At 42.2% G+C, this 25,771-nt stretch overlaps 2 protein-coding genes across 2 annotated transcripts in view; one reads left to right on the top strand and one right to left on the bottom strand.

The window, feature by feature from the left end:
- The window catches only part of syn2b (synapsin IIb), an 83,577-nt gene that overhangs the window by 8,534 nt on the left and 49,272 nt on the right, over window positions 1-25,771 (bottom strand). Inside the window, exons 6-10 of the mRNA XM_072666501.1 lie at window positions 11,074-11,136; window positions 10,836-10,978; window positions 8,871-8,945; window positions 6,999-7,101; window positions 348-500 (exon numbers count right to left, since the gene is read on the bottom strand). Coding sequence (XP_072522602.1) covers window positions 348-500; window positions 6,999-7,101; window positions 8,871-8,945; window positions 10,836-10,978; window positions 11,074-11,136 — 537 coding nt within the window. The remainder of the gene's footprint in view (window positions 1-347; window positions 501-6,998; window positions 7,102-8,870; window positions 8,946-10,835; window positions 10,979-11,073; window positions 11,137-25,771) is intronic.
- Window positions 14,785-25,765, top strand: LOC140543378 (metalloproteinase inhibitor 4-like). Its single transcript, XM_072666503.1, has 5 exons — window positions 14,785-15,211; window positions 20,923-21,020; window positions 21,736-21,850; window positions 22,978-23,102; window positions 23,873-25,765. The coding sequence occupies exons 1-5, from the start codon at window positions 15,076-15,078 to the stop codon at window positions 24,068-24,070; spliced, it is 672 nt and encodes a 223-aa protein (XP_072522604.1). The 5' UTR covers window positions 14,785-15,075; the 3' UTR covers window positions 24,071-25,765.

Here is a 25,771-nt window from a genome sequence, read left to right as displayed (position 1 = left end):
TGTATGGAGGGTACACAGCTGTATGGAGGGTAAGCAGCTGTATGGAGGGTACGCAGCTGTATGGAGGGTAAGCAGCTGTATGGAGGGTAAGCTGTACTGAGGGTAAGCAGCTGTATGGAGGGTACGCAGCTATATGGAGGGTAATCAGCTGTATGGAGGGTAATCAGCTGTATGGAGGGTACGTAGCTGTATAGAGGGTAAGCTGTATGGAGGGTACGTAGCTGTATGGAGGGTACGCAGCTGTATGAAGGATAAGCTATATGAAGGGTAATCAGCTGTATGAAGGATAAGCTATATGAAGGATAAACAGCTGTATGAAGGGTAAGCAGCCTACTGAAGACTGTTACCTGTGGCTGCTGGACAGCAGTTGGAGGTCTTTGTGAAGAGCGAGCGGCCGTGCGAGCTGCCACTTGGCTCATCTTAGCCAGGACCACCTCAGCGATCAGCTGCCTGTCCTCTGCCTGGTGCTCTCCTATCAGTTGCATGGAGGAACCCACCACCTGTAGACAGGGAACAGAAGGTCATGGTGTGTTAGTTACTCAAGATGTGAGCTTTCCTTTATTCTCTGGTACTCCTGATGAGGTTACAGTACCTCCATCAAGTACAAGACCTAAGATTTAATTTTCGGAGGATGCAGCATCACTGGAGGAAAGCGTGGCTCCCCAGCTCCGATCCAACAGCTAACAGACGCCTGGGCTGACCAACATCACACTAGAAAAGATGTTGGGAGGAGGTACCATCAACCCACCCCTGAGTGAGCAAGGCTAATTGTGCTCTCTGTGGCTCAGGCTGCTGATGGCAAGCAGTATTAAACAGCAACCGAACCAGTGCCTTAGTCCCCTTAGGCCACTCAGAGCCTCCTCAAATTTCCCCCCATATTTCTACCACCCGTTCCCATCTCCTGCCAGCCGACACACTTGGAGGAAGGTGCTGCACGCACCAGTTAACAGACGCCGGCCAACACCGCTTTAAGAGTGATGAGGGGAGAGAGCGCCATCTACTTACTCTGAGAAAACACGGGCAATTGTGCCTTCTCTGACTCCAGCTGCTGATGGCAAAGCAGCATGGCTCGGGATTCAAACTAACGACCACCCCCCCCAAGCCATAGCATTGGTAGCATTTAAGATCACTGATCCACTCTGAACTTCAGAAGTCTGGCCCACTGTGCTTGCTGTATATGCTTCCCACGTACCAACAAAGTTCATTAACTATGTTTTTTAGCACCTCAGGTAGAAAGGAGAACTCATTAGAGAACTCATTAGATGGTTTGGAGCAGAAGTGGAACAAATCGCTTTAGAAGCTCCAGCTCTTATTAGGAGTCGTAATAGACTAAACTGAGTGCCTGTAGTGGATGCTGAGAGGACATCAAAGCGTCGAACCTGAATGCACCACATTCGACAGCCACATTTAAGCGAATTCCGAGAGTAAAAGATCTGGCGTCTAGGATCTGGCTCACTTTGTCCACATACTCAACCTGCAAGCGGGGGCGGAAAGGATAAAAGCCAGTAAAAGCATCATTACAGTTCTGTGACTCTAAATCCTCATCGACCTCCATCTCCATCTTGCTGCGACTGAGAGCTTTTCATAGCGCGCATCGCTCAGAGAAGGTCAAAGCTCAGAGCTGCTGAGGGCAGGACGTCCAAAAGGCTGGTGGTCATGTGGAGAGAGCCTCTCTCTGTCAGAGCGTGTTACATAAGCAAGATAAGCAACATTAGGCCTCCGCTGGGCTTTGAGGGCTTTGAACTGGCTGGACGATCCTCAGTGTCCTCACATCAGACAAGGGTCTACAACACAGCATAGTGTAGGTTCAGTTATGACGGCGCTCTGCTCAGCCCAAACAATCCAGCAGAACGAAATTCTCATTATATCAAAGAACTCCACTGTTCTGCTGCAGCGTCGGCTGGACTGTCAATTTTTTTCTGAAGGTTAATTAGAATCAGTGTGGATTTGATGAATGGAGCCTCCTGCACCATCTCTGTAGGCTGGTAACTAGAGCCAGATAACCGAATTAGTGCTTCAGCAGAAACGGCAATATTTACTTGATGAGATTAAGGGCTTGAGTTTTTCTTTGGACCTGAGGCCAGTGCATTGGGTCGAGTGTCGAAGGTTGTTTTTGAACAGGTCCGTCCTGAAAACAGTGGTAGTCTTAGGCTCCGCCCACACTGACATTTTTCTATTCTATTCATTTACTATTCATTGCCCCCTACATGTAAAAATCCAGATCACTAGAACAGTAGGGCACTGTTATAGTGAACAGAATTCCACAGAATTCCAAGGTAGGGAACGATTCCGGACACATCACTACGTCACATAAACCATCTGAACATCGGCCTTCCTTAGAGGAGCTGCGCTCGAATCTTCAAACCCAACAATGCAATGGATTATGGGTATTCTATGTCTGTTTAGTGTACATTGTTTGTACACTTTATGGTGACACTATGAAAATGTTGACACTACACCACTATAAAATTGCAGAATCCCAAAGTAGTGCACTATATAGGGAATAGGGCACAGTTTTATATCTATGGAAACTGGAAAGCGCTACTTAAAATATTAATTTAATCCAGCACTTTTTTTCATTATTAAATGGATTGCTATGCCCTTAATACGAGATGAAGTCATTGAATGAGAATTTGTTTTAATTATTATTTTTTTATTATTTCAAGATGCTAAGATTTGATTTCTCAATGTTTAGAAATGATTTCTTCTTGTTTTGCTTGGATTATTTTACAATCAGGTTTTTTACTGTAAATTAACCCAACTGTCCGTAGCTTCCCCTAGCATTAGCAATGCTCCCGACGCGAGGAGGGTAAGCACTTAACACACGTCTCCTCCGATACAAATAAAGCCAGCCAACTCCACTTGAAGCCACACCAGCTGTCAGACACACCTGTGCCGGCCAACATTACTTAAAGAGTGATGAGGGGTGAGTGCGCCATCTTCCCACCTAATGAAATGGGCAATTGTGCTCTCTCAGACTCCGGCCACTGATGGCAAAGCGGTGTGGCACCGGATTGGAACCGGCGACCCCCGGGCCATAGTGGTAGTGCATTGTATTGCTGAGCCACTCAAAGTCCCAAAGTGGTCATGTGCCCCATAAGCGTTTCTGAAAATCTCTCCGTCCACCCAACACAACACAACCACGACCTGAAGATGCTCAATTGAGCATGCAATTGAACAGCCCAGCAGGGGGCGATAACACGTCAGAATACCAGAAAAAAACAATGAAAATTGAGATACAAATTGATGGTAGGTGTTTTTTTAAGTTGCAGTATTACTGATGCCACTGTCTCTGGATCAGTTCAGGATGTTCAGTGTAATGAAAGAGTAAACTCCGCTGTTAGCTGATGTCAACATACTCTAAAAGTTGCTACAGTTGTCAAAAATCACCACTCTGGAGAGCTTTCTTAAAATCCTCCATTTTCAGCCACCTAAAAACACAGTGTTGTTGTGCATAGGAGACTAAAATGCAGAAGATTCCAGATGTTAATATTAGATAATGTATTATATATAAAATTATCTAATATTTAATAATATATTATAATAATATAACATTTCAAACCTTACAAAATCATTACAAATCATAAAAAGCATCACATATGTGCCTAATATTATACAACATGGCTCATTTAGCACTCATTCAATAAAATCACATTCATAGTGCAGGCACAGCCTCAATAAGACGTGCGTGTAATTTCGGCGAGGCCTACTGGACGTGCTCCAAAGTGGACGGCTGCAGGAAGCAACACGAAGAAACGTCGGAAAACAGTTGCCATGGAAACCTGGACCAGCCATGCTGTGTCAGCGAGGCCGCACATGATGAAGCTGAACATCGCCATGGCAATCATCTCCATAGCGAAACGTACAAGAGGGAAGCTTTTGCCACGATTTCGCTCATCCGAAGATGAATGAGGCGAGCTGGCTCTAAGGTTATTACAGCAGGACAGCTGCTCTATACCTTCCAGACAGTTGATGGTCTGTCTGCACGACTGCGATGTGGGATTTGGCAGCTATGTCACTGCGGTACCCCAGAAGAAAAGCATGGCCACATCCCTTCGTAATGGAAATCTATTTAGCATCTCTTTTACCACATCACAGTCCAACCCAATCTCATCTAGCCTGAGGAGGGGCAGGATTACTGGGACCAGCCACTCCGGAATCGTGACTGTAGCCTCCCATTCACATGTCCTGCAGTTTTTTAGGCTGGGAAACGAGACTCGTCATGATGAGGTTCAATTAAAACCATCATTCTGGGACAACAAGAGGTCAGCGTGGTCACCACACACTCCAAAATAGACCTTTAAGTCTTGTGACCAAAGGTTTACCAAGGCTTCCGTTTCCTAATTCCTGAGTCTTATGACGCTGCAGATCTCAGGGCAGTGAGGATCACCTGGAGGGTCCCCGGGCTTTGTTTGTAGCCGAACTGGACAGAATCCAGATCTGGCACTTTTTAGCCATAACATTAGGTCACCTTGTGCCACCAACTACAGCCAGCTCTGACCCTTTGAGGCAAGTTGTCCTGTGGTATCTGGCACCAAGTTCAAGACGTTATGTATGTTATGAGGCGGGACCTCCATTGGCATCAATGAGCCTCGGGCACCTATTGTAAGCTGTCGTAAGCTGGTTCATTGGTTGTCCTTTCTTGGAGCACTTTTGGTAGGTCCTGACCACTGCATACCACTGCATACCACTGCGGGAACCTGCCTGCCTGATGTTCTGGAGATGTCCTGACTCTCCAGTCGTTGTCTAGAACATCACAGTTTGGTGTCTCAGATTCTTACGCTTGTCCATTTTTCCTTCGTCATCTTCATGAACTGATCGACTACCCACCGGAACTTGACAGGAGCCACTGGAACCAGATCATTAGTGTTCGGGCAGTTGTTTCGCCTACCAAATACCGCTCCATAAATCACCTCTAATGAGAGGCCGTCCCATCACTGTGGCAAAATTGTGCAGATCAGGTAGAAACAGGGTGAAAACTGGGCATTGAAACCTCCAGAGACAGCTGAAAAAAGTCATTGCTTGTAGCAGCATTTTCTCCACTGCTACAGTAGCTATAAACAAGAAGGCCACAAACAATTATTGACCTGGACGTGGTACTCCAGGGAAACATCTGACCAGTCCGAAGACCAGTCCTCCCGTTCTCAGCAAGTGGAAAGGTTCAATCAGGATGAACATTCTGACGTCAGCAGCCGGGCCAGTGATGGAGTGGTGTAAACAGTGAGTGTGTGGGTGAGGGTGTATGCCTGTGCCTATCCACAACCCAGTGGTGTGTCACTCTCACGCGCCACACTGAGGTGTCACGTTGAGACCTAGTTGATGAAAGTGAGAAGAAAACAAGGCTATAAATTGATTCTCTGTGATGCTTCCAAACCAAACGACCCACAAAACTCCACCATTTTCCTCCTCTCAGCAATCTCGGCTGGGCTGCACGCTTTTCAATTCTAAGCAAAGAACAAAATGCACTAATGGGATTAGAAATTGGGCCAATTGTGTGGCTTGAGTCTAAACATTAGCTCGGAATTACAGTAATGATCCCAGCTCAGTGTTTTAGAATGCTTGACACCCATTTCATAAACCATTCTGCCATAACATTAAAACCACCTACCTAATATTGTGTAGGTCCCCATTAAACTGCCAAATCAGGTCTGCACTGTTGAGCCATGGACTCCACAAAACCTCTGACCAGTGTTAGCAGCCGGTCCTTTAAGCCCCGTAGGTTGTGAGGTGGGCCCTCCATGGCTCATATCAACCAGCTAACCCTAACCCTAGTCCTCAGTCCTTGTTAGTACACCCCCCCCCCCAATCCCATGTGACGCCCCTGACTAATTGTGCAAAAAAAAAAAGAGTTGACTCTGGCTTCAGCTTATGACTGAAGTGCTACCAGCAATTAGCAGCCGGAGCCGGAGCCAGAGTGAGCAAGGCCCTTTCGGGATAGTGGTGGTGCCTACTGGATCACCCAGAGCCTACCTAGAGTTGTCCTTCCTTGGAGCACTTTTGGTGGGAATTGACCACTCCTTACTGGAAACACTCCACAAGACCTGCCTGATGTTTTGGAGATGTTCGGACCCAGTCGTCTTGAACATCACTGGTTCTGACGGTTCTTGGCAAAGTGTCTCAGATTCTTGCCCATTTCTTCATCACCTTCAAGAACTAACCGTTCACTTGCCGCCCAATATGTAACTTCTTCAATTTTCTTCACCTGCAAGTGGTTTTAATGTTCTGGCTGATGCTATGGCTGTTAAAATGACAGAAGCTGACGTAAAGATAAAAAAAGAAAGCTGTAAGTAACATCAGGACAGACTGAAGTAAGCAATGCGTCATTACTGGCTTACTCTGTTTTTGTCCGTATGACGATAATCGCTGTCTGAGATCTAAATAGACCCTAAAATCCCCAGGAAAAACTGGAAACTGGAACTGGCTTTATGATTTTTCCCCGGAAACCATCGTAAACTCACGCCCCCTATGTCTACACACTGAGAATAATGGTGCACAATCACTGTGGTAAACGCCTCATGTCCTGCCCCACCAAAATACACAACCACAGTTATTCTGCATGTCCAAGCGTGATGAGAGTAAACCCCAAGCTTCATCCAAATACAGCCAGTAAAACTGGCATCCAGCTCACAGGCGCCTGCAGATAAATGTTTGCAATAAACACTATTTTTTAATATTCTAGCAGCACGGCATCGAGCTTTGGAGAATTTGTCCATTTGTCTAGTGTAGGCCTATTAAACATCCAGCCTATCCGTCATCCATACAAATTCATTACTATTCCGTACATTATTCAGGGAATCTCAGAGCGCAGTTGGAATAATGTATGAACGAGTCACGCAAGCTGTTACTGCTGTGCTGCAATAATATTAATAACAGAGTGACAGACAGGGAACTGTAAAAATAACGCTGCCACCCATTCCTAATTAAACCTGAGAGGCTCGTAAATCTCTGCTTAGCTTGTCGTAATCGCCCTTGGTTAGACCGCTGTCAGTCAGCCTCACCTCAGTGATGTAGTCTTTCCCATCCTTTCCATGTATGGCTTTGACTGCACAGATTTCCAGCCCTCCGAAGATGTCTGAGCAGGCATCCACCCACAGCTTGTACCTAAAAAAACGAAGGCAAGAAGACAATGGTGGCCAATGAGATCATGATTTTCTAGGGTTTCAATTTTCTTATGAAAGTAGAGCTATAATAAGATGTATACGCCTGTAATACTCTTGTGTTTATGATATTTACTTGTGGACTTCAGGAATCTAGCGTTTTACTGAACTGGGAAAATCTGCTTTTAGCTGCAGTGCCCCAGCAATCTAAAATTTACTACAGAAATCTGTTTTATTTATTTTATTTTATGATATATTTTATATTTTAATATGTTTTACTTGTCTTTTTACCTTTTGCTTTTGCTAACTTTTTCTTTTCTTTTTAGAAATTAATTGTATATTTTTTTTATTGTTTTATTTTTCCACTCTTATTTATTTATGATCTGTGTATTTTCTCTCTGATTTTTTTTTATTTTTATCATTTTTATATTTTTTATGGCCTAAATTAGATTTCTACTATTATAATTGATCATGTTAGTTTTTTTCCCTCACTTTTTTATATTACATTTTTACAAATAAATTTCTCTTTTACAGTTTCCAGTGTATATTGTATTTGAAATGAGGGTCATCCATCAATGTTCTCTGAGGTTGACTGATTGACAGGAGCATTGTGCAAATACTAATTTTCATAAGCTAATATTCATGTTTTTCAGGTTATCTGAGAATTCACAGTCACAAAAGTACAATATTATAAACTTTATATTGTCATTTAAATATTGTTAGCCTTATCCATTCCGACTGATTTCTCAATGAGCTAGTTGATTATCTGTTTTTTAGCTAGCGCTACACACTGACAAACAAGCTAACCACAAAAAAAAACGCTAAGCCTAGTCATTAGTCATTGCCTCAACGTTAAGCGCAAACCTCAAGTTGCCAAGCAAACCATGAGCTACTGTGATAAACTTCAACTAACACGCTAACTGTGAAATACTGAAGCGTTATTCCTACATTAACACAACTTGATAACGTTTTAGGTCGACTGGATTTATTGTCGGCATTTTGTAAAGCTTATCCAGCCTAGCCTACAGAAAAGGCCATTCGGAGCACGGACAGGTCAGTTATAACAGAATCAACAAATATCAGCTACATATTTATTCTTTCGTCTGTTAAAAAAAACAAAAAAAAAAAAAACACACCAGGCATATTTAATACCACAGAATTTCTGACTGCATGGTATTTGGGGACTTGCAAGATGTCCCCTAAAGTGTACAATGACCTTTTCCCAGGTAAAAGCACTGATATTAGAACGTATGTGAATTTTAAGGTGAGACAGGTCACATATTGTAATGTTCACACACACTCTGATTAGTATTCCTGTCTTTGTGAGGCATTGTAATGGGACGTTTACAGTACTTCCATAGCTCAATAACAAAATGCCTGTACCTAATCCAGCTTAAACCTTTAAAAAAGCTAGATTTTGTAATGTGGAAAAGTTCTGGGCTGCTAATGATGATGAAACAGCTCGGTATTATACCCTCTATAGGATAACTGTATAGGCCTAACTGTAAATAAGAGGCCATGTGGAATCGATCAGACGTCTGAAAAATACAGCAACACTGTTGGACATGTGAGGAGCGCAGTGTCTTCAGACAAGGCAAGGTGTGGTTCCAGCATTCTAGTGTCCCAACCACAGCGTCCCGCACATGCTGACCTCAATTAAACGCAATCAAAGGGTCATTATTTCTGAATCAGGTGTACCGCTCAACAGCTGGGAGGAGGCTTATATAGCTTCACCAGATGTCAGGCCATGTGATCGTACTCTCCAGCACTCACTTTTCAGTCATGGCTACTTGCTCCAGCATTGCAGAACCGGTGTTCGACTTCCAGTTGCCAGAAATGGATGTTCTCCTGTCAAACAGAACAGAGCAAAACTTAATTATCTGTGCAAATACATGTGGTGCCTTGAGGCCTTTGGAGGAATAGTTCAGCCAGAAAATACATGCGACGCAGATTAGCCAAGACATGCCTGGCGTAGATCATAGACGGTGTATAACCTTCTGTTACTTGTTAGCAACGCTAGCCTTGCAGCTCCAGTGCTAGACTGTAGAGACGAACATGAGCTGTGAGCTGTGTGAGGTGTCCTGACAATAATAGGTGGGGTTAGCAGGTTGACTGGTGGATGTGTAGTAGCTGAGTGCTGCAGGGGGTGTTTGGGGCTAACCTCAACTGGAAAACAGTCAGTACATTTGGACATATGAGGAAAGTACAACCAATTTAAAATACAATTATGAACCTTTTTTTTTGACACACCCCCAACTCAGAAGGTACTCATCAAGAAATGAAAATGACTCGCTAGTAAATGCAACTTTTATGTGCACTTCTCATAAATGTGGTATTTCCTAGATTACTTGATGGCAGCATTGGATATATATGTATATATGAGGATTCATGCCACTGCTGGTAGACCCGTATGACCGTGAGCTTCCATACACCTGCAGATTCAGCTACTTCCTTCACACTATGGTCTTTGGCCACGCCCAAATGCTGCAAATCACTCCTTTTTGCCAATCATTAACTCACATTCAACGAGGCACTCACTTCACTGCACTGTACTGTACTATTCTCAATGTCTGATTACAACTACTCGCAAACACTGTAGGTATTTATAGCTCCACCATCCTCATACAACACCATCTGCAACAGCTGTGGCGCAAAAAAACACTTTTTTTATAACTCAACTCAACCAGACTTGAGGACAGAAAACAGAAGACTGGTAAGACCTTGTTGACTTTCAATGTAAAAGGAAGTTGATGTAAAATGTTTTAATTAAGTCATTTCCTAGCATTTCTATTGGCCCATTCATCATGAACTTTTGACACAATGTAAAAAAACAGCTGTAAATTTAAGGAGATTTCCAGGTTTTTAGAGGACATGTGTTACACTCCCGGGTCTGCCTCCACGCTCTGACGATGTGCAGGACTCCATATCCCAGAGTACCCCTCATTCCTCGAGGACAGTCACAGAATCTCAAGCATCCAATCAGGGACAGTTTCCATGGTCCATGTCATCTAAGTACTAAATGGTTTCACCTGTGTCTAGTGTTTTGATGTTGGATTTAGGTCTGCATGTGTTGTTAGCTTGTTGCAAAGTATTGCCATCGTTTATTGTTGCATACTGAGCGTTTACTTACCTGTTGCTGTTCGGTGTTCTCGACCTGTATAATGTGTTTTTTATCGCTTCTTGTCTATCGCTTCTTCCATGCACTCTTCTACTTCATTGGTTTTGACTTGGATCTTGTTGGATTACAGTTTTGGTGGATTATCTTTATTCAATATTAAAGACTCTTGCTTTTACACCCACCCCTGGTTCACGTCTCCGGCGTAACAACATGAATGATATAGTGCTTTTCACTCATGGTGCACTTAAAGCTCATAAAGCAGCTCAGAGCAGGAGAGGACTGAAGAAACTAGTTGCAATTGGTTGCTTTAATATACTGTATTATATGTCTGCAAAAGCATTCAGTGATACTACAACAGGTCTGTCAGTTGCGAATTTGCAGACTATGATGATGATATGGTGTCTACATCAGTGCTGCTGCTGACGACAGCTGATCATTAAGATGTTCCATCTAGCCGTTGACTCTAACATACTCAACTGTGTGGAGAAATTCAGTGATGCTACAACAAAAAAATTTGTGTCGGTTAACCCTGGAGTAACATTACAATGACTCTAACACCTCAGTCATCCATCATTATCATCAGCAGCACTGACTATATTCATGGAGGCTTGTGCACTTACATATATGCTTTGTAGTCGTTCCCGATCTTCTGGACCCTGATGTCGTACTTGGCGTCAATGAAAGGTTCTGTAGTGGTGTAAGTCTGAGTAATGGCAACCACACTGGCGATGTCTTGGAAGTCATTGTGATTGTCAATTTTAACCTGTCATGAGGGAAAGAGGAGGTATCACCGCTGAGAAATGACTAATATGCTATTACAGCACAGTACGTATATCCGCTGAAGAATTCCCGGCCTACCTTCCCCATGCCGGAGTGAGCATGTCCAATCTTCACCACCACCGGGAACGTAGGCATGGAAATCTGCAAAAGCACATCAGAAGAACAGAAGACTTGATGTTTATTAGACCTTTTTATTGAGTCTGACCATTTTATCTGACCATTCAAGTCACATCTAAAGGTGTCCTATTGGCAGTAGATCCTTTATGTCCTGTAAGTTGAGAGGTAGGACCTCCATAAGCATCAATGAGGCCTGAGGTGCCCATGACCCTGTCGACAGTTCACCAGTTATCCTTCCCTGGAACCTACCTTTCGGTAGGTACAGACCACCTCATACCGGGAACACCCCACAAGACCTGCCTGATGTTTTGGAGATGTCCTGACAGTCCAGGTGTTCGTTGTCTAGAACATCACAGTTTGGTTCTTGTCAAAGTGGCACAGATTCTTACGCTTGCCCATTTTACACCTTCTACGCCTTCATCACCTTCAAAAACGTTTTGATTGTTATTGCCAAATATGACACATGACAGTGACAGGAGCCACTGTAGATAACGATTTTTTAACTTCACCCATCAGCAGGTGCTAATGTTATGGCTGATCTGTGTAGGTCTTGAAGGCCTAATACATTCACAGGAATTATAAATAGAGGTGTACTGTTTGGCTTTTGTCGTCCATGCCCGGAATCGACACTCATGTGTTTATGGCTATGTAAATATTAGCATTGGCCGTAGACATCATTTGACAAGAAGCAGGAACCAGATAAGGCTTTCATGCCTTCTTAGCTCAAACCCTGTGTCTCCAATCCACAAAGAGTCCTAAATGATCATTAACTCAAACCGGACGCAGGGATATCCTTCAGGATTGAAGCGCTGCATTTATCCAACACATTACAGTCTCAACAATGCAGTAATCAAACAGGGTTGTTTTGAGCAAAGCCTCTTTTAAAGAACCCTAAAAGAACTGCTTTAGATGTCTGAAGAACCTCTAAAACCAAACAAGTTAAGGTCTGTCCTAGATGTTTATATCCAATGAACCTTTTAGGAACTTATTTATTTATTTATTTATTTATTTATTTATCCCTTTTTTCCCAGTCTGATTCTGCCAATTCCGCCGGATACATCCTATCCCCTCTAACGTCATCTTACAGAAGGACCATTTAGGACCCAATACGTTAGCCAGCCGATGTAGCTAGCATGCTACTCATTTGCCAGCCGATGTAGCTAGCCCGCTACCCATTAGCCAACAGAGCCTGATCTGCTGATCTTGCACAAGGTCAGCTCAATAGCGGATAGCAAGCGCACGATAGCTAGCTTTACCCGTTGGTATCAGCTTTATATGCCAGCGTAGCAGCAGCAATATTATATTGCTGAACTTGCTAATAAGTGTTTAACATTTAATAAATAAAGTTAAATAGTGAAGCTTTACCCAGATAACAACTTCTCAGTAATGATTAGTAAATATCTTTCGATACATTTTAATGTAACTAGCATGCTACTCGTTAGCCAGCCGATGTAGCTAACATGCTACTCGTTAGCCAGCTGATGTAGCTAGCATGCTACATGTAGCCAGCAGAGCTGGTCCACCCCCTCAACTGTATAAACTTTCATGCTACTGGTTAGCCAGTCGAGCTGACCTCCCCCCCCCCCCCCCCTTCGATTGTATTAGCTAGCATGCTACTGGTTAGCCAGCCGAGTTGTTTTATTATTTTATTTATATGTATTATATTTTAGTTGCTTTATTATTTTATTTGGATCCCAATTATCTGCTGATCTTGCACAAGGTTAGCTTAATAGCGGATAGCAAGTGTACGATAGCTAGCTAATTTTACCTGTTGGTATCAGCTTTATATGCCAGTGTAGCAACAACAATATTATATAGTTAAACTTGCTAATAAATGTTTCATTTAACATTTAATAAAAAAAAGTTAAATAGTGACGCTTTATCCAGATAAGTACGATTTTAAAGCGACCAACTTTGGGAGGCAAAGTCGCGTGGCTCGGGCCTCAAACCCGCGACTCTTTTTAAGTTTTAAGAGGTTAACAGAGGGAAATGCTGATGTAGAAATGAACTGTGGCTGATTTTCATACAGAAATGTCAAACTGAAGGATTATACAAGACCAGTGAAGACATGGGCCTGGTCTCGATATCTGCAGTAGCTGAAGTAAACTAATGGTGGCAGTGACGGCAGTTATGCACCAGATGCAGACGTTCCTGATCACATTTCTGAGTCACGTCATCCCAGCAAGGTCAAGCAAAAGCCACTTCCCTCGTGAAATCAGCAGAACTGCTGGTCAGGCAGCGTGACCGCAGGCCGCGGCGGGTCTTCACTCGAGGCCTTGTTTGTTTTTCGGGACTGTAATTATAAAGTCACCCATCCGGCATCGCAGTTAACCTGCGTGATGCCTTCCCAGCCCACAGGAAGCGTCCTGCTAACATGAGCAGACGTTCCATTTTGGTCTGCTGAATAATAACATCAGGAGAACGTCAGGGGAACGTACTGGGAACGTTATACTTTCCGACTTTCTAACCAGGTTCGCTAAAAGGTGTGACATGAGGACACTGAGAACGTCCCCGAGAAATCTGAATTACAATTAAGGTGTGACAAAGCAGTTCTGGTTCCATAAAGAACCGACAATTGGTGTGAAGAACCTTTAGATTGGTAAGGAGGAACTGAATAAGTTCCTTGGCAATTTGAAGGTTCTTTTGCACACATGTTAGAACCATTTATGCCAAGTTCTTCACCAGTTTAAAGGTTCTTTTGCACACATGCTAGAACCATATATGTCAAGTTCTTTACCAGTTTAAAGGTTCTTTGACATGTAGTGGAACCATTTACATCAAGTTCTTTGCCAATTTAAAGGTTCTTTAACACATGGTGGAACCATTTAGATCAAGTTCTTTAGCAATGTTAAGGTTCTTAAACACATGATAGAACCATTCATGTCAAGTTCCTTAGCAATTTAAAGGTTCTTTTGCACACATGCTAGAACCATATATGTCAAGTTCTTTACCAGTTTAAAGGTTCTTTAACATGTAGTGGAACCATTTACATCAAGTTCTTTAGCAATTTTAAGGTTCTTTGTGCATGGTGGAACCATTTACAGCTAGTTCTTTCGTTCCTTTGTTCCTTGGTAGAACCATTCACATCAAGACCCGTGTTTACATCATGTCAGGGTTCTCGGATGAACTGTTGTGTTGCTTTAGATTTTCCTAAAACCAAACATTCAAGCCAAGAACCCGTGAGGAACCTTGGGTTCTAGTGGAGCTCGGTTGAGTTAGTGTTTATTTAATAGACTACTGCAGATGTTGCTGTCCTGCAAGAACTTCATAACTCATCGTTTTTCACTTTTCTCCATAATATTAATCTGGCAGCTGTTCTTCACATTGTGTCCAAATTTCGTGAAGAATGGACCAATAGAAATGCTCCGAAATGACCTGGAATAAACTCTTTTTCCATTGACTTCCATTGAAAGATGGGAAGGTTTTTTTCCTCCTCCTGTAAAGCTGCTGATTCACAGTTACGAGGGTTTGTAGGGCGACAGTGGGGATGTGTTTGTTTAATTATAGTGCACATTAAACCCCACTCTCCTTTATTCCCCATGTGTTTCTCTGCTCTCACACAACTATTGGCCACCCTGTAGGAGGGGCCATCCTCTCGGCTTTGTTAGGGGGCGGTCCTCCTTCACAGTCAAAGATGAGTGCTACATAAGGGCTTCTCTTTCCCTCGCTTTCTTACAGCTTCAGAGAGAGAGAGAGAGAGAGAGAGAGAGAGAAAGAGAGAGACATAGACATAGAGAGAGCTGTGGGGCGTTGTATAAAAGTGTCACAGTCAAGGCTAGGGAATAGGCGAGAGAGAGAGAGAGAGAGAGAGAGACAGAGAGAGAGAGAGAGAGAGAGAGAGAGTGTTTTCCCCCTTTTCTCCTCGGCTGCCAGTCCTACTCTGCCCTGTTGTTTATCCTCGCCCCTGGAAATCTACTTTGTCCGAGACGCTCATAAGAAGCGACAGGCCGAGCAAGAGTGACCATGGGTGCCCAGCTGGCCGAGTGTGTGGGGCTGCGGCTGGTGATCCTCCTGGCCTTAGGAGTGATGGACCAGGGGGCTGAGGGATGTACCTGCCAACTCGCCCATCCCCAAGAGCATTTCTGCCAGTCGGAAATAGGTAGGTGCTGCACAGGTGTGGGTCAGGCTAACAGTAATATCAGGCTGCTGGGGTCTGCTGGGGTCTGCTGGGGTTTGCTGGGGTCTGCTGGGGTCTGCGGCAGCTGCATTTGTGTAAGAGGAACCAGCTCTGAAGATGAGGGTACTTTCAACCTCATCCTCAACCTCAGTGACTTTACCTTCAGTCTAAGGACTGTCCTGAATAACTGCACTGCAAAACATGAAAGCTTAGTAGGTGGAAGGCTCTGAAATGCAGTATTACAGTAATGTCATGAGAAGAATTCTGGTTTTGAGGGATTTTACCTACTAAAAGGGTCGTTTTATTCAGATCATTTGGTTTAATTCGAAAATAACAACAGATCAAGTCTGACACAAGCAAAATGATCTGACGGTGGAATCAGATACAATATTTCAGTGATAAACAAGTGAAAATAAGTCAGTAGTAAGTTGAATAATCTCAAAATATTCTTATAACTACATACAAATGAGAAATATCAGATATTCTGATTATATTTAAGAGGATTTCACTTTGCTAGGATATTCTTTTGGCAGTGTGTGCACTTTCAGTCTCAGTCTCAATTGAAAAGTCAAATTTTCCCAGTTCTTTGTCTTGGCCTATTTTGGTTTTCGAGATGCTGACTTAAAAAAATACACATTGAGAAGATAGGGTTCTCCAAGCTTTCTTGAATAAAGGCAAAAGTTCTCCCCGTAAAGAACCATACATAAATGCATAAATAATTCTATACCTAGCAAAATGGTTCTTCATATACATAGAAAAGCTCTTGAACAAGCTAAAGCAAAAACTCTTTGCAGTACTTCTACATAGAACCCTCCTCTCCAGAACCATTTAGGACGTAATTACTATTGGTTTGCTGAATGTGTTGAGTAAATATAACAACTTAGAATCTTTGTAGATGCCATGTGTAAGTTTTAAGGTTTTTCCAGTAAGATAAATTCAGTAAATAAACTGTAGTGCATTAAAATACTGCCCACTATGGTCTGGGGTCGCAAGTTCGAATCCCAAGCAAGGCCACTTTGCCATCAGCAGCCGGAGAGCACAACTCTCAGCCGTGTTCTGTCCGGGTGGGTAGATGTTGGTTGGCACAGGCATCTGTTAACTGGTGCTGCGGGGCTTGGGGGCCTGGGGCTTTCCACCAAGCTGCATCAACAGCAAAAATACATTGGATTTAACCAGGGGCGCCAAAACTATTGCACATGACTCTTTTTGGGCAATCTCTCATGCTCATGACCTTACCATTTTGGACCTAATTGCCTGTGCCCATTAGCAAAAAAGGGCTCTATATAGGTTCTTTGATTCATAACAACAGAGGAACCCTTTTGATGCCATGTAGAACCTTCACACAGTCGCATTAATAGACAACAGAGACGTATGAAGAACCTTTGTATGAGGAACCGTTACATTAACTGAAGACCTTTAGGCTTTACAAGGTTCTTCTTTTATTCATACATCTTCATAACAAATGTGGTTCTTTACAGAACCCAAAGGTTGCGCAAAGAACTATTTGAAGAACCTAGAGTCTATAGCGCCAACAAGGGTTCAGTGCTCTATAGAAGCCTTTTGGATTGCAGAGTAGTCATGCGATTATAAAGGTCATGAGGAGCCCTCTGCTGTAGGACTTTAAGAGTGTAGAACATCAGAACCCTATAAACCCTGAAGCGAGAGATTTGTTTTCCCAGCCTTTCGCTGGTGTCCACATGACAATGTTGACCATCCTGCATGCTGTGCAGCGTTTAGAAATCTGGGTCAGGAAAGATTTAGATTGGTCCTAAGGCAGATCTTTCACTTTGGAGCGTTTAGAACTTAAGGCTTCATCTTCAAACTAAAGGTTTCTGAGAACTGGTCAGTTTTATTGGGGGTAGTTTGAGGGCATCTTCTACCATCTTCTAGCTAACTCACTGTCCAGCAGCTTAAGAGCTCTTTTTCAGATCTTCAAAGTTACAGTAAAACCTCAGGAAAGCTTCGGTAAAGCTTCAGGCCGCCACAGAGCTTTTTAGAGAAAGTTGAGCTGCAGCAAGTTTGAAAACAACGTCAACCGTCTCAGCTGGAACTCTTAGGTCCACTCTCGGCCTCTCGTTCTGCCAAGACAAACAATTTCAGATCTGTGTCCTCACTAACATAATGAGGGGAGAGAAGAACTGCCTTCAGTTTGGAGTAAAAGAACGTTTAGTTTAGCTGGGTTTGTTGAGTCGAGGTCCCGGGAGCAACCTTCAGTCCAGTCCAAACAGCTATTCTGGACAAGCTCTTTCATTTTCAGGCAGAAAACCTATTTGATGGAAACCTCACGACCTAAATGTACTCTCAGATGTCTGAGTGTTTAGAGCATCCACCTTGACCACTGTTTCATTCTTCTCAGGAGACTCACTTGCGGTGTTTCTGCAGAAACCTGCAGGAGATGTTTCCTCACCTCCTGTCCCAGATCCAATGCACCGCCTTATCTGTTAAACATGGTGGTGGGGGTGCTCTGACATCTGCAGGGAGATTTTTCCACACTTCCAAAGATCAGACTCTGAGAAGTCTGAGTGTTTTCTGCTTCTCACCATCCAAGTCCCAGTAAACACATTGAATGATGTTGAGGTCTGGACTCTGGGGTGATCAGGTGGAGCTTGAGCTTCTCCTCTGTTTTAAATCTGATGGGTGAAGGAAGAGTCAGTTGACTCTCTTCTTCATCATGCTATTGGATTATCTTCCCTCTCATCTTCATTTAGCCATTTTGACAAGGTTAATCTTATACAGTTCCTGGGTGGTTGCTGGGGTTTTGCTCACTGGTTGCTATGGTATCTTGCTATGGTGGTTTCTAGAATGATACAAGGCATTTGCTGTGCTATGCTGTGACTAGGGTCACTACAGGTTGTTGCTCTGATGGTTGCTGAAGCCTTGGTAATGATGGGGTGATTGTGTTGAGTGGTTGTTAGTGGTTGTTATGGCATCCCAGGTGGTTGCTATGACAGTCCAGAATCTGGCATAATATCAGGTGCTAAAACAGAACAGGTGTGCCGAAATACTGGCCTAATCTATTGACCCAACCCGAAATGTCCACAAGGATGTGGTCATGTGAGGCCAGTCTGAGATTCCACTCAAGCTTCCTCCAGTCCTACATTTCGGACGTCTTTTCCTTTTGCCTAGGAGCACATTTCTATACTCTTCTACTAAATGGTTATCGAAAGTACTCAGATTATCAGCTGAATTACTGCCACTACTGCCAGCACTTACAACACTTTCATTTCCAACAGTGACACCATCAAGCCAAGTTTCTCTTTATTGTGTTTCTTTGTGTTTTCACACTGATAAATATACTAGAATACTGAATTAAAAGCCAAGAGTGACCATTTCCAAACTGGCCCCTCAGATCAGCCACAGCATGAGAGCGCAGATGCTTGTTAGCACTGAAAACGGGACCAAATTGGAAGCTGGTGACTCCAGTCAAATAGTACCGTTGGTATATCAGAGTGGTTTGCCAGTTTGGGTTTTACTGCCAACTTTTTTTTTTCCGCACAAGAGCGTATGGTCTTCATCTCCCACTGGAATCTAGGACCAATCTAATGTCCACCCATCTGCTGTTAGCTAACGGCTAGACGAGGCCTACTGGAATGAGCATGTGAATGTGTGCAGCAAACTAGCTGTGAAGTACATCAAAAGTCATAGCAGATTTTCTTTTAATAACAGGAAGAAACTGGAAGAACATACAGAAGAACCTACTCACTTTGGGCCAATTCTGCTACTCAACCTACTCAATTCTGGGTTGGGTCAATTGACTAGGCTAGTTTCTTAACCCTTCTTCTAGTGACCCACAGCTATTTTCTGCCCCAACACACCTGGTCCAGCTCATGCAGGTCTCAAAAACCAGCTGTTACCTGGTTACACTGGTACCAAGTGTACCAGTAACAAGGGCCAAATTGTGGCTAGACAACTGGGTCAAAACATCTCCAAAAATGGTATGCAGTGGTCAGTACCTATCAAAAGTGCTCCAATAAAGGACAACCAGTGAACCAGTGGCAGGTTCATGGACTCCCAATGAAAATTTAGGCTTATGGAGGCCCCACCGCTCAACTTACAGGACTTAAGGGAGCTGATGGCGTTGGTACACACCATTAGGCAGGTGGTTTAATGTTATGACAAAAAATTCTGGTTCTAAGTCTAATTGGTGGGACATTGCCCATGCCAAACATTGCATTAGGTGTGGGAGATATCATCAGCTATGCATGTGTTCAAAAGACTTCCAAAGAAATTACACGAACAAACTGCATTAAGGCTTTTAGACTTAGCACTCCTCCCTGAAGCCCACAAGTAGGCTCTGGATGTATGCTTTGTTAAATGTCCAGCTGGGCTGTTATGAAAGACTCTGCCTCTCCCTTTCTAAGGGTGTGAAAGTTGGTCCATGAGCTGGAAGCGCGCCACAGGCCTCACAGAGGGTAGTCCACCCAGCTGGCTTTAGCATTCCGCCCTATTGTTCGAAAACAGCCAGGCATGGAATGGCAAAAATGAGCTTGTAATGACAGATAAATTCCTTCAGCATTTGTACAGAACATCCCCATAACACCTCTCCCACATAGTCCGGCTCAGCTGCCATAGCAGCATCTTAGCATCACAGCTATCCTCCTGCGAACAGCTAGCTCGAGTTTTCGTCCAGCAGGGCTGGACTTCTACTTCTAGCAGTTGGGGGATATATATATATATATATATATATATATATATATATATATATCATCTTGAAACTGTGTACTGCCACAGTGGCAACTTAACAGTAGAGGGAAAAACAACAGGTTAAGGTTAAGTGTGCTTTTGGCCATCTGGTATTGAATACTATGTTCTTTACCATTAAAGTAATAAAGTAATATTTATGGTAAATGTGCTTTATACCACTTTCCAGTGGTATATATATATATATTTTTTTCTCTCTTTTTTCTATCAATTTCTAATTTATTTGTACTTAATTTAAGTGATGTTGGATAATTCTGCTTGTTGTAAATATCAAAATAAAAAGTCAAAATAAGTTTGAAAAGAGTTCATTACTCTTACAATATTTCTTTTATTACTTACAAAATGACAATTTTCTTTTATTTAGACTATATTTAAAAGGATTACACTTGTTAAGATTGTTTTACAGAGTGTGTATTCAAGTCACAGAATTCTCTTTTGAAGCATGTCACTCACAGTGAGAGCCAGCCAGGCTAAAGCACAGCCTCCAAACATGGTGGAGGTAGTTTCATCAACAACTCACAGTGAGAGCTAGCCAGGCTAAAGCACAGCCTCCAAACATGGTGGTGGTAGTTTCATCAACAACTCACAGTGAGAGCTAGCCAGGCTAAAGCACAGCCTCCAAACATGGTGGTGGTAGTTTCATCAACAACTCACAGTGAGAGCTAGCCAGGCTAAAGCACAGCCTCCAAACATGGTGGAGGTAGTTCCATCAACAAATCACAGTGAGAGCTAGCCAGGCTAAAGCACAGTCTCCAAACATGGTGGAGGTAGTTCCATCAACAACTCACAGATGGCAGGTATTGACCACTGTGTACCGGGAACACCCCACAAGACCTGTCTGATGTTCTGGAGATGTCCTGTCCCAGACGTATAGAACATCACAGCTTGGTTCTTATCAAAGTGTCTCAGATTCTTATGCATCACCTTTCAGTAATTTCAGATATCAGTATTTTTTTCTGCACCACTGTCTTACAATGCAAACTCCTGTTTAGTGATCCGGGCTAAGATATCCGGAGAGAAGATCATCTCCCCAAGCAACAGCTCCTCACCCTACCAGAAGATGATTCAGTACGAAATCAAGCTGATCAAGGTGAGTAGTCCCACAGAACCTGTAGTGAAGGGTATGTACACATGCATGTAAACCTAAGTGAGTCTCAGTGAGCGCCTTTGTCGTACTTCAGTTTCGGCTGCCAGCTTCTGAGACTTCTTGTGTTGGAACTGTAGAAGAATGAAAAATGAGGCCTGTCTCTGGTGAAGCCATTACGCTAAGTGAAGAAGACAGGGAATGCCGAGGGCTCTATTCGATATCGTGTGAAGTCTATAAATAATTCAATAGATTTATTCGGTGCCTTGGATTTTCAGCTTTTATCAAATCTGCAGCTTCAAGGGAGGGACGTCAGGCTACACATTGAGCTCAAGTGATAGAACAAATGGAACACAAATCCAAGCAGGCTACTGAGATTCAGCACCTTCTAACGCTAATTAAATAGCGCTATGTCCCTCATGGCAAGTAGAATGAGAAGCGACTGCCTTTCCAACAGCTGAACTAGATGATTCCATCCATCCACCACCATCAGTCCACCAATGGTGGCTTGATTGAGCTGCATTTATCCAGGTATTCATGTATGATTAGATTTCCCCCAACCCAACGTTTATTTGACAACTCTAATAATACCCATAGATCTGTGGGTACCAACCCTGGTCCTGGACTACCCTGTTGACCAGGCCTGGGAAAGCTGGCCTGTTAGGCCGAAAAAAGGAGGTGCGATTACAATTCTTCCTGACTCTCTCGTTCATGTTTCCAGATGTTCAAAGGTTTTGACAAACTGAAGGACATTCAGTACGTCTACACGCCAGTCTTCTCCTCTCTGTGCGGCGTTAAGCTGGATGCAAGCAACAAGGTCCAATATCTGCTTTCAGGTAGGCTGCTGTTGGCAAGGTTATGGTGTTTGTGATAACAGTAGGGTTACCAGCATGATTGCATTAGAAAACCTGCAACTGCACCTTTATAAGTAGACATGGAGGTTCTTCAATTTGAAACTGTGGGGGAACCTCTTGGGGTGCGTTGAGGAACCTTCAAAAAAAGGTTTTTTAGAAGACAAAAGGTTCCTTGATGCTTCATCAAAGCACTTTAAGGTGTTCCTCTCTAAAGAACCTTCAAAGGTTCCTCAAGGATCTTCTACAGGCTAAAAATGCAAGCCTTCATAGTACAGGGCAGTCTTGCCTTTAAGGGCCTTGCTTAGGGGTCCAACAGTGGCAGCTTAGCAGACCTGAGTATCAAACCCACAACCCTGTGATGCTGACATATACCTTTCCATATTGTGGCCTTCTGATTTGTCAGTTTGCAGCGGACAGGGCTGCAATAACTATTAACAAATCATATATTGTTGGAAAAAGAAATCACAGGGTTGTGGGTTCAATACCCACGACTTACGCTGTGCTCTGACCCTGGCTTTCTAAGCTGGGATAGGCAAAGAAAAAAAAATTGTAAGTGAAACTCAACTAACTCAACACATAAAGTAAAGTCTGGGAAAGTTTGTCCTTTCCATGCACTATATGGACAAAAGTATTTGGACAGATCAAATGAGATGTTTTATTTAGTTGCATTGTTTAAACCACACGTGAATAACATCAAGCCCTTAGTCCTGCAGTCTGCCTTTCTTTCACACATCAGTGAGAGAAAGGCAGACAGCTCACAGAGAGCAGCTCAGCCACCGAGTGTCTGTCAGACCACGTAAAGTTACAGAGCGGGGTCAGGGCCGAGTGCTGAGCTCAGAGCAGAGTGCAGAAAAGCCTCCAACTGACTCCGTAACTGCAGAGCTCCAGACCTGCTGCTGCTGGTAGAGCTTAGAGCAAAGGGGGACCGGCTCCAGATTAATAATGACTATGGGGTTAGAATGGGATGATCATAAAAGCTCCCGTGGGTGGACTGTGTAGGTGTCCCAATACTTTTGTCTATATAGTGTATGTCCAAACTTATATCACATATGTAGATGAATGATTTTAAACCTAATTTTAATTCATTTTAACATTCAATCCTGTTGCAGGAAACATGTGGAGTGAAGGAAAAGTCTCAGTGGGACTGTGTGACTTCATCGAGCCTTGGGATAACCTCTCGTTGGCCCAGAAAAAGAATCTTAACTACAGATACCAAATGGGCTGTGACTGCACGGTACATTCCCTATCAATCAAACTTTTTCCTGGTTCATTTCTGGAATTGGTACAAAAATGGGAATGTTTAGAAGCTTCAGTTATACTGTAATACAGTGCTAATTAGAATAGGACAACATTGTGATGGTGGAATTTCCTGTTATATTCTAATTGCAATTGAAATGGTCCGAAATTACAAGACAGACAGTCAGAAAACTTGAATTCTGAGAGTAAAATTTGGGGAAAATCGCTGTAGTTTAACTACAGTTTAACCAATGAAGGCGTGTCCAAATTTCTACTTTCGAGACCCCACATCCATTATAAATAAGACTGGCTCCATAATGAAACACAGTGCTTGGACCCCGTTGATTACCATCTGCAATGTAATTTGATGGCAGACACATTTAGCTCAAATTTCGGTTACAACAGTCCAAAAAGCAACATGTTTTACATCAATTTCAGCTGAAAATTTCCTTGATTACTTAAGTGGGCGTTTATGTAAATGTACATTTATTATTTATATTTGTTTAAAAACTATTGAAGAAACAAATTCGAATATGAGAAAATTAAACCAACTACAAAAATCTATTTCGCTAATATTATCGTAGCTCAGGTTCGTTTTTTTACTATATAAATATTTACAAAAAAGAAAATACTTAAGAAAACTGCTGTGCTTACACACACTAACTTAATTTCGAGTTAGGCGAGTTAAAGTTTCAGAAATTCGAAACTTGTATTTGTTTGTATTTGTATTTCACTGCTGATCTTAAAGTATAATATTTCGTACTCCAGATTTCCACCTGCTACACCTCCCCCTGCTGTACGTCTTCTGTAAACGAGTGCCTGTGGACGGACTGGCTTCTGGACAACAAACTGAGCAGAGAGCAGGCTCGCCAGTACGCCTGCATCAAGCGCAGTGATGGCTCGTGCAGCTGGTACAGGGGGAGCGGCCCTCCGGACAATGACTTCATGGACGTGTCTGACCCCTGAGGACTGAATACTGGGGACAGGGGTGGGAGGGTGGTGCGGGTGGTGAGGGCAGCATCCCTGATTTTCTATCAGTCAGTCTGCTTTGGCCTGACTGGGCCTCCTAAATGAATGTAAGCCTGAGGTTGTGAGCTTCAAAATGTCTCGTTTTTTTAATGCTTGTAATTCAGTTTCACTTTACTGTTGCTTGTGATCTTTGTAATTCAGTATCCGACTGGAACGCCGAAGGAAAGGCACCTTACCCAGCTGAGAAGTGATGTGTTTGGGGAAATGGAACGATTACGCATTCTGTTCAACTTCATATTATATTTCCTTAGAATTGTTAAACGTTTCTTATTAGACATTGTATTCAGAAACTTGGTGTATTCTGTTATTTTTTGGGGGGGAAAAATCATGTGTCGGTTTGTATGCATATTTATAAATGTTTTGGATTTAGTTTTTTTCTGTCCTATAAGAATGTATATATATTTTTTATGCTACTTAAGAAATTCCAATCCTGTTTTTCCTGGTTTTTCTGTATTTAAACTGGTTTTTATTGAATGTGCACCCAGTTAAATTGCCCAGTGGTATCTAAGTTATGTGACAATGCAAAGTTTTTAAACTTTAAACAGATTACATACACATCATATGCTACCTAAAGCACCTGTAAATATCTATTATGGATATTTTAAAAATATTTTTTGCTTTTAATTAAGCTACATTTGCATTCCTCCATTCTAATGGATTAGAAACAACATGCAATAAGTGAACAAACCTAATAAAAAAAGTTACAAATATTTTCCTGCACATTTTAGATGCATTTTCTATTGATTTACTAAATGTAACATTTTGACAGAAAAAAATATATGGTTTTACTTTCCCAATATGTTAAATTCAGTAATTAAACAGTAAATAATTGCCTATTAAAATGTGCAAAAGTGTGTCCCTAAAGTATTTATTACAAATTCATAAAATAACTGTAAATTGACTTTTGCAATTAATTCTATTAGTATGTATTTAGTACTTTCCAGTTAAATAAACTACTTTCAACTTTAAAAAGTACATCAAAGTATAAATATCCAAAAATCCATTCCACTGATTTTTTTGAACCCTTGATTTTTTTTCAGATTCCAGAAAAAAGGGTTATGTTTTCTGTGAAATATTGTACTTTTGAGCCATTTTAATATTGTTCTTGTGCCAAAAAGCTAATACTTTGTTTTTGCTTTAACATCTGTGATAGAAATGTGTGTTAATTTTTTTGTTTCTAATTGCTATATATATATATACACACAAAATATTCTGGTAACACTTCACTTAACATTATAACTACAACGTATATATATATATATATATATATATATATATATATATATATATATATATATATATATATATATATATATACACACACACATAACTACAGTGCATTTATCTACATCACAACCTTCTGTATGAACCTGATGAAGCTTAAAAGACTTTCCCCAGTGATGTTTCTTGGCTGTACATCATCCCCGATACTGTATTGAGTGTGTATTATTAAGTAAAGTGTTACCAGTGTTTCTTAATGAAGTTGTATTTCTTTTGCTATGCATAGGTTTCTATTTTACTGTACCAAAAATGTTAAATGTATCCCCCTGTGCTTTGCAAAGCATCTTTAGTTTCAAAAAGAAGCGTCATCACAGTTATTATTTTACAATAAACGATTCTGATGATTTGGAATTGCTC

Source organism: Salminus brasiliensis, chromosome 21, assembly GCF_030463535.1.
Source record: "Salminus brasiliensis chromosome 21, fSalBra1.hap2, whole genome shotgun sequence".
NCBI lineage: Eukaryota > Metazoa > Chordata > Actinopteri > Characiformes > Bryconidae > Salminus > Salminus brasiliensis.
This window is presented reverse-complemented; position numbering and strand designations above follow the sequence as displayed.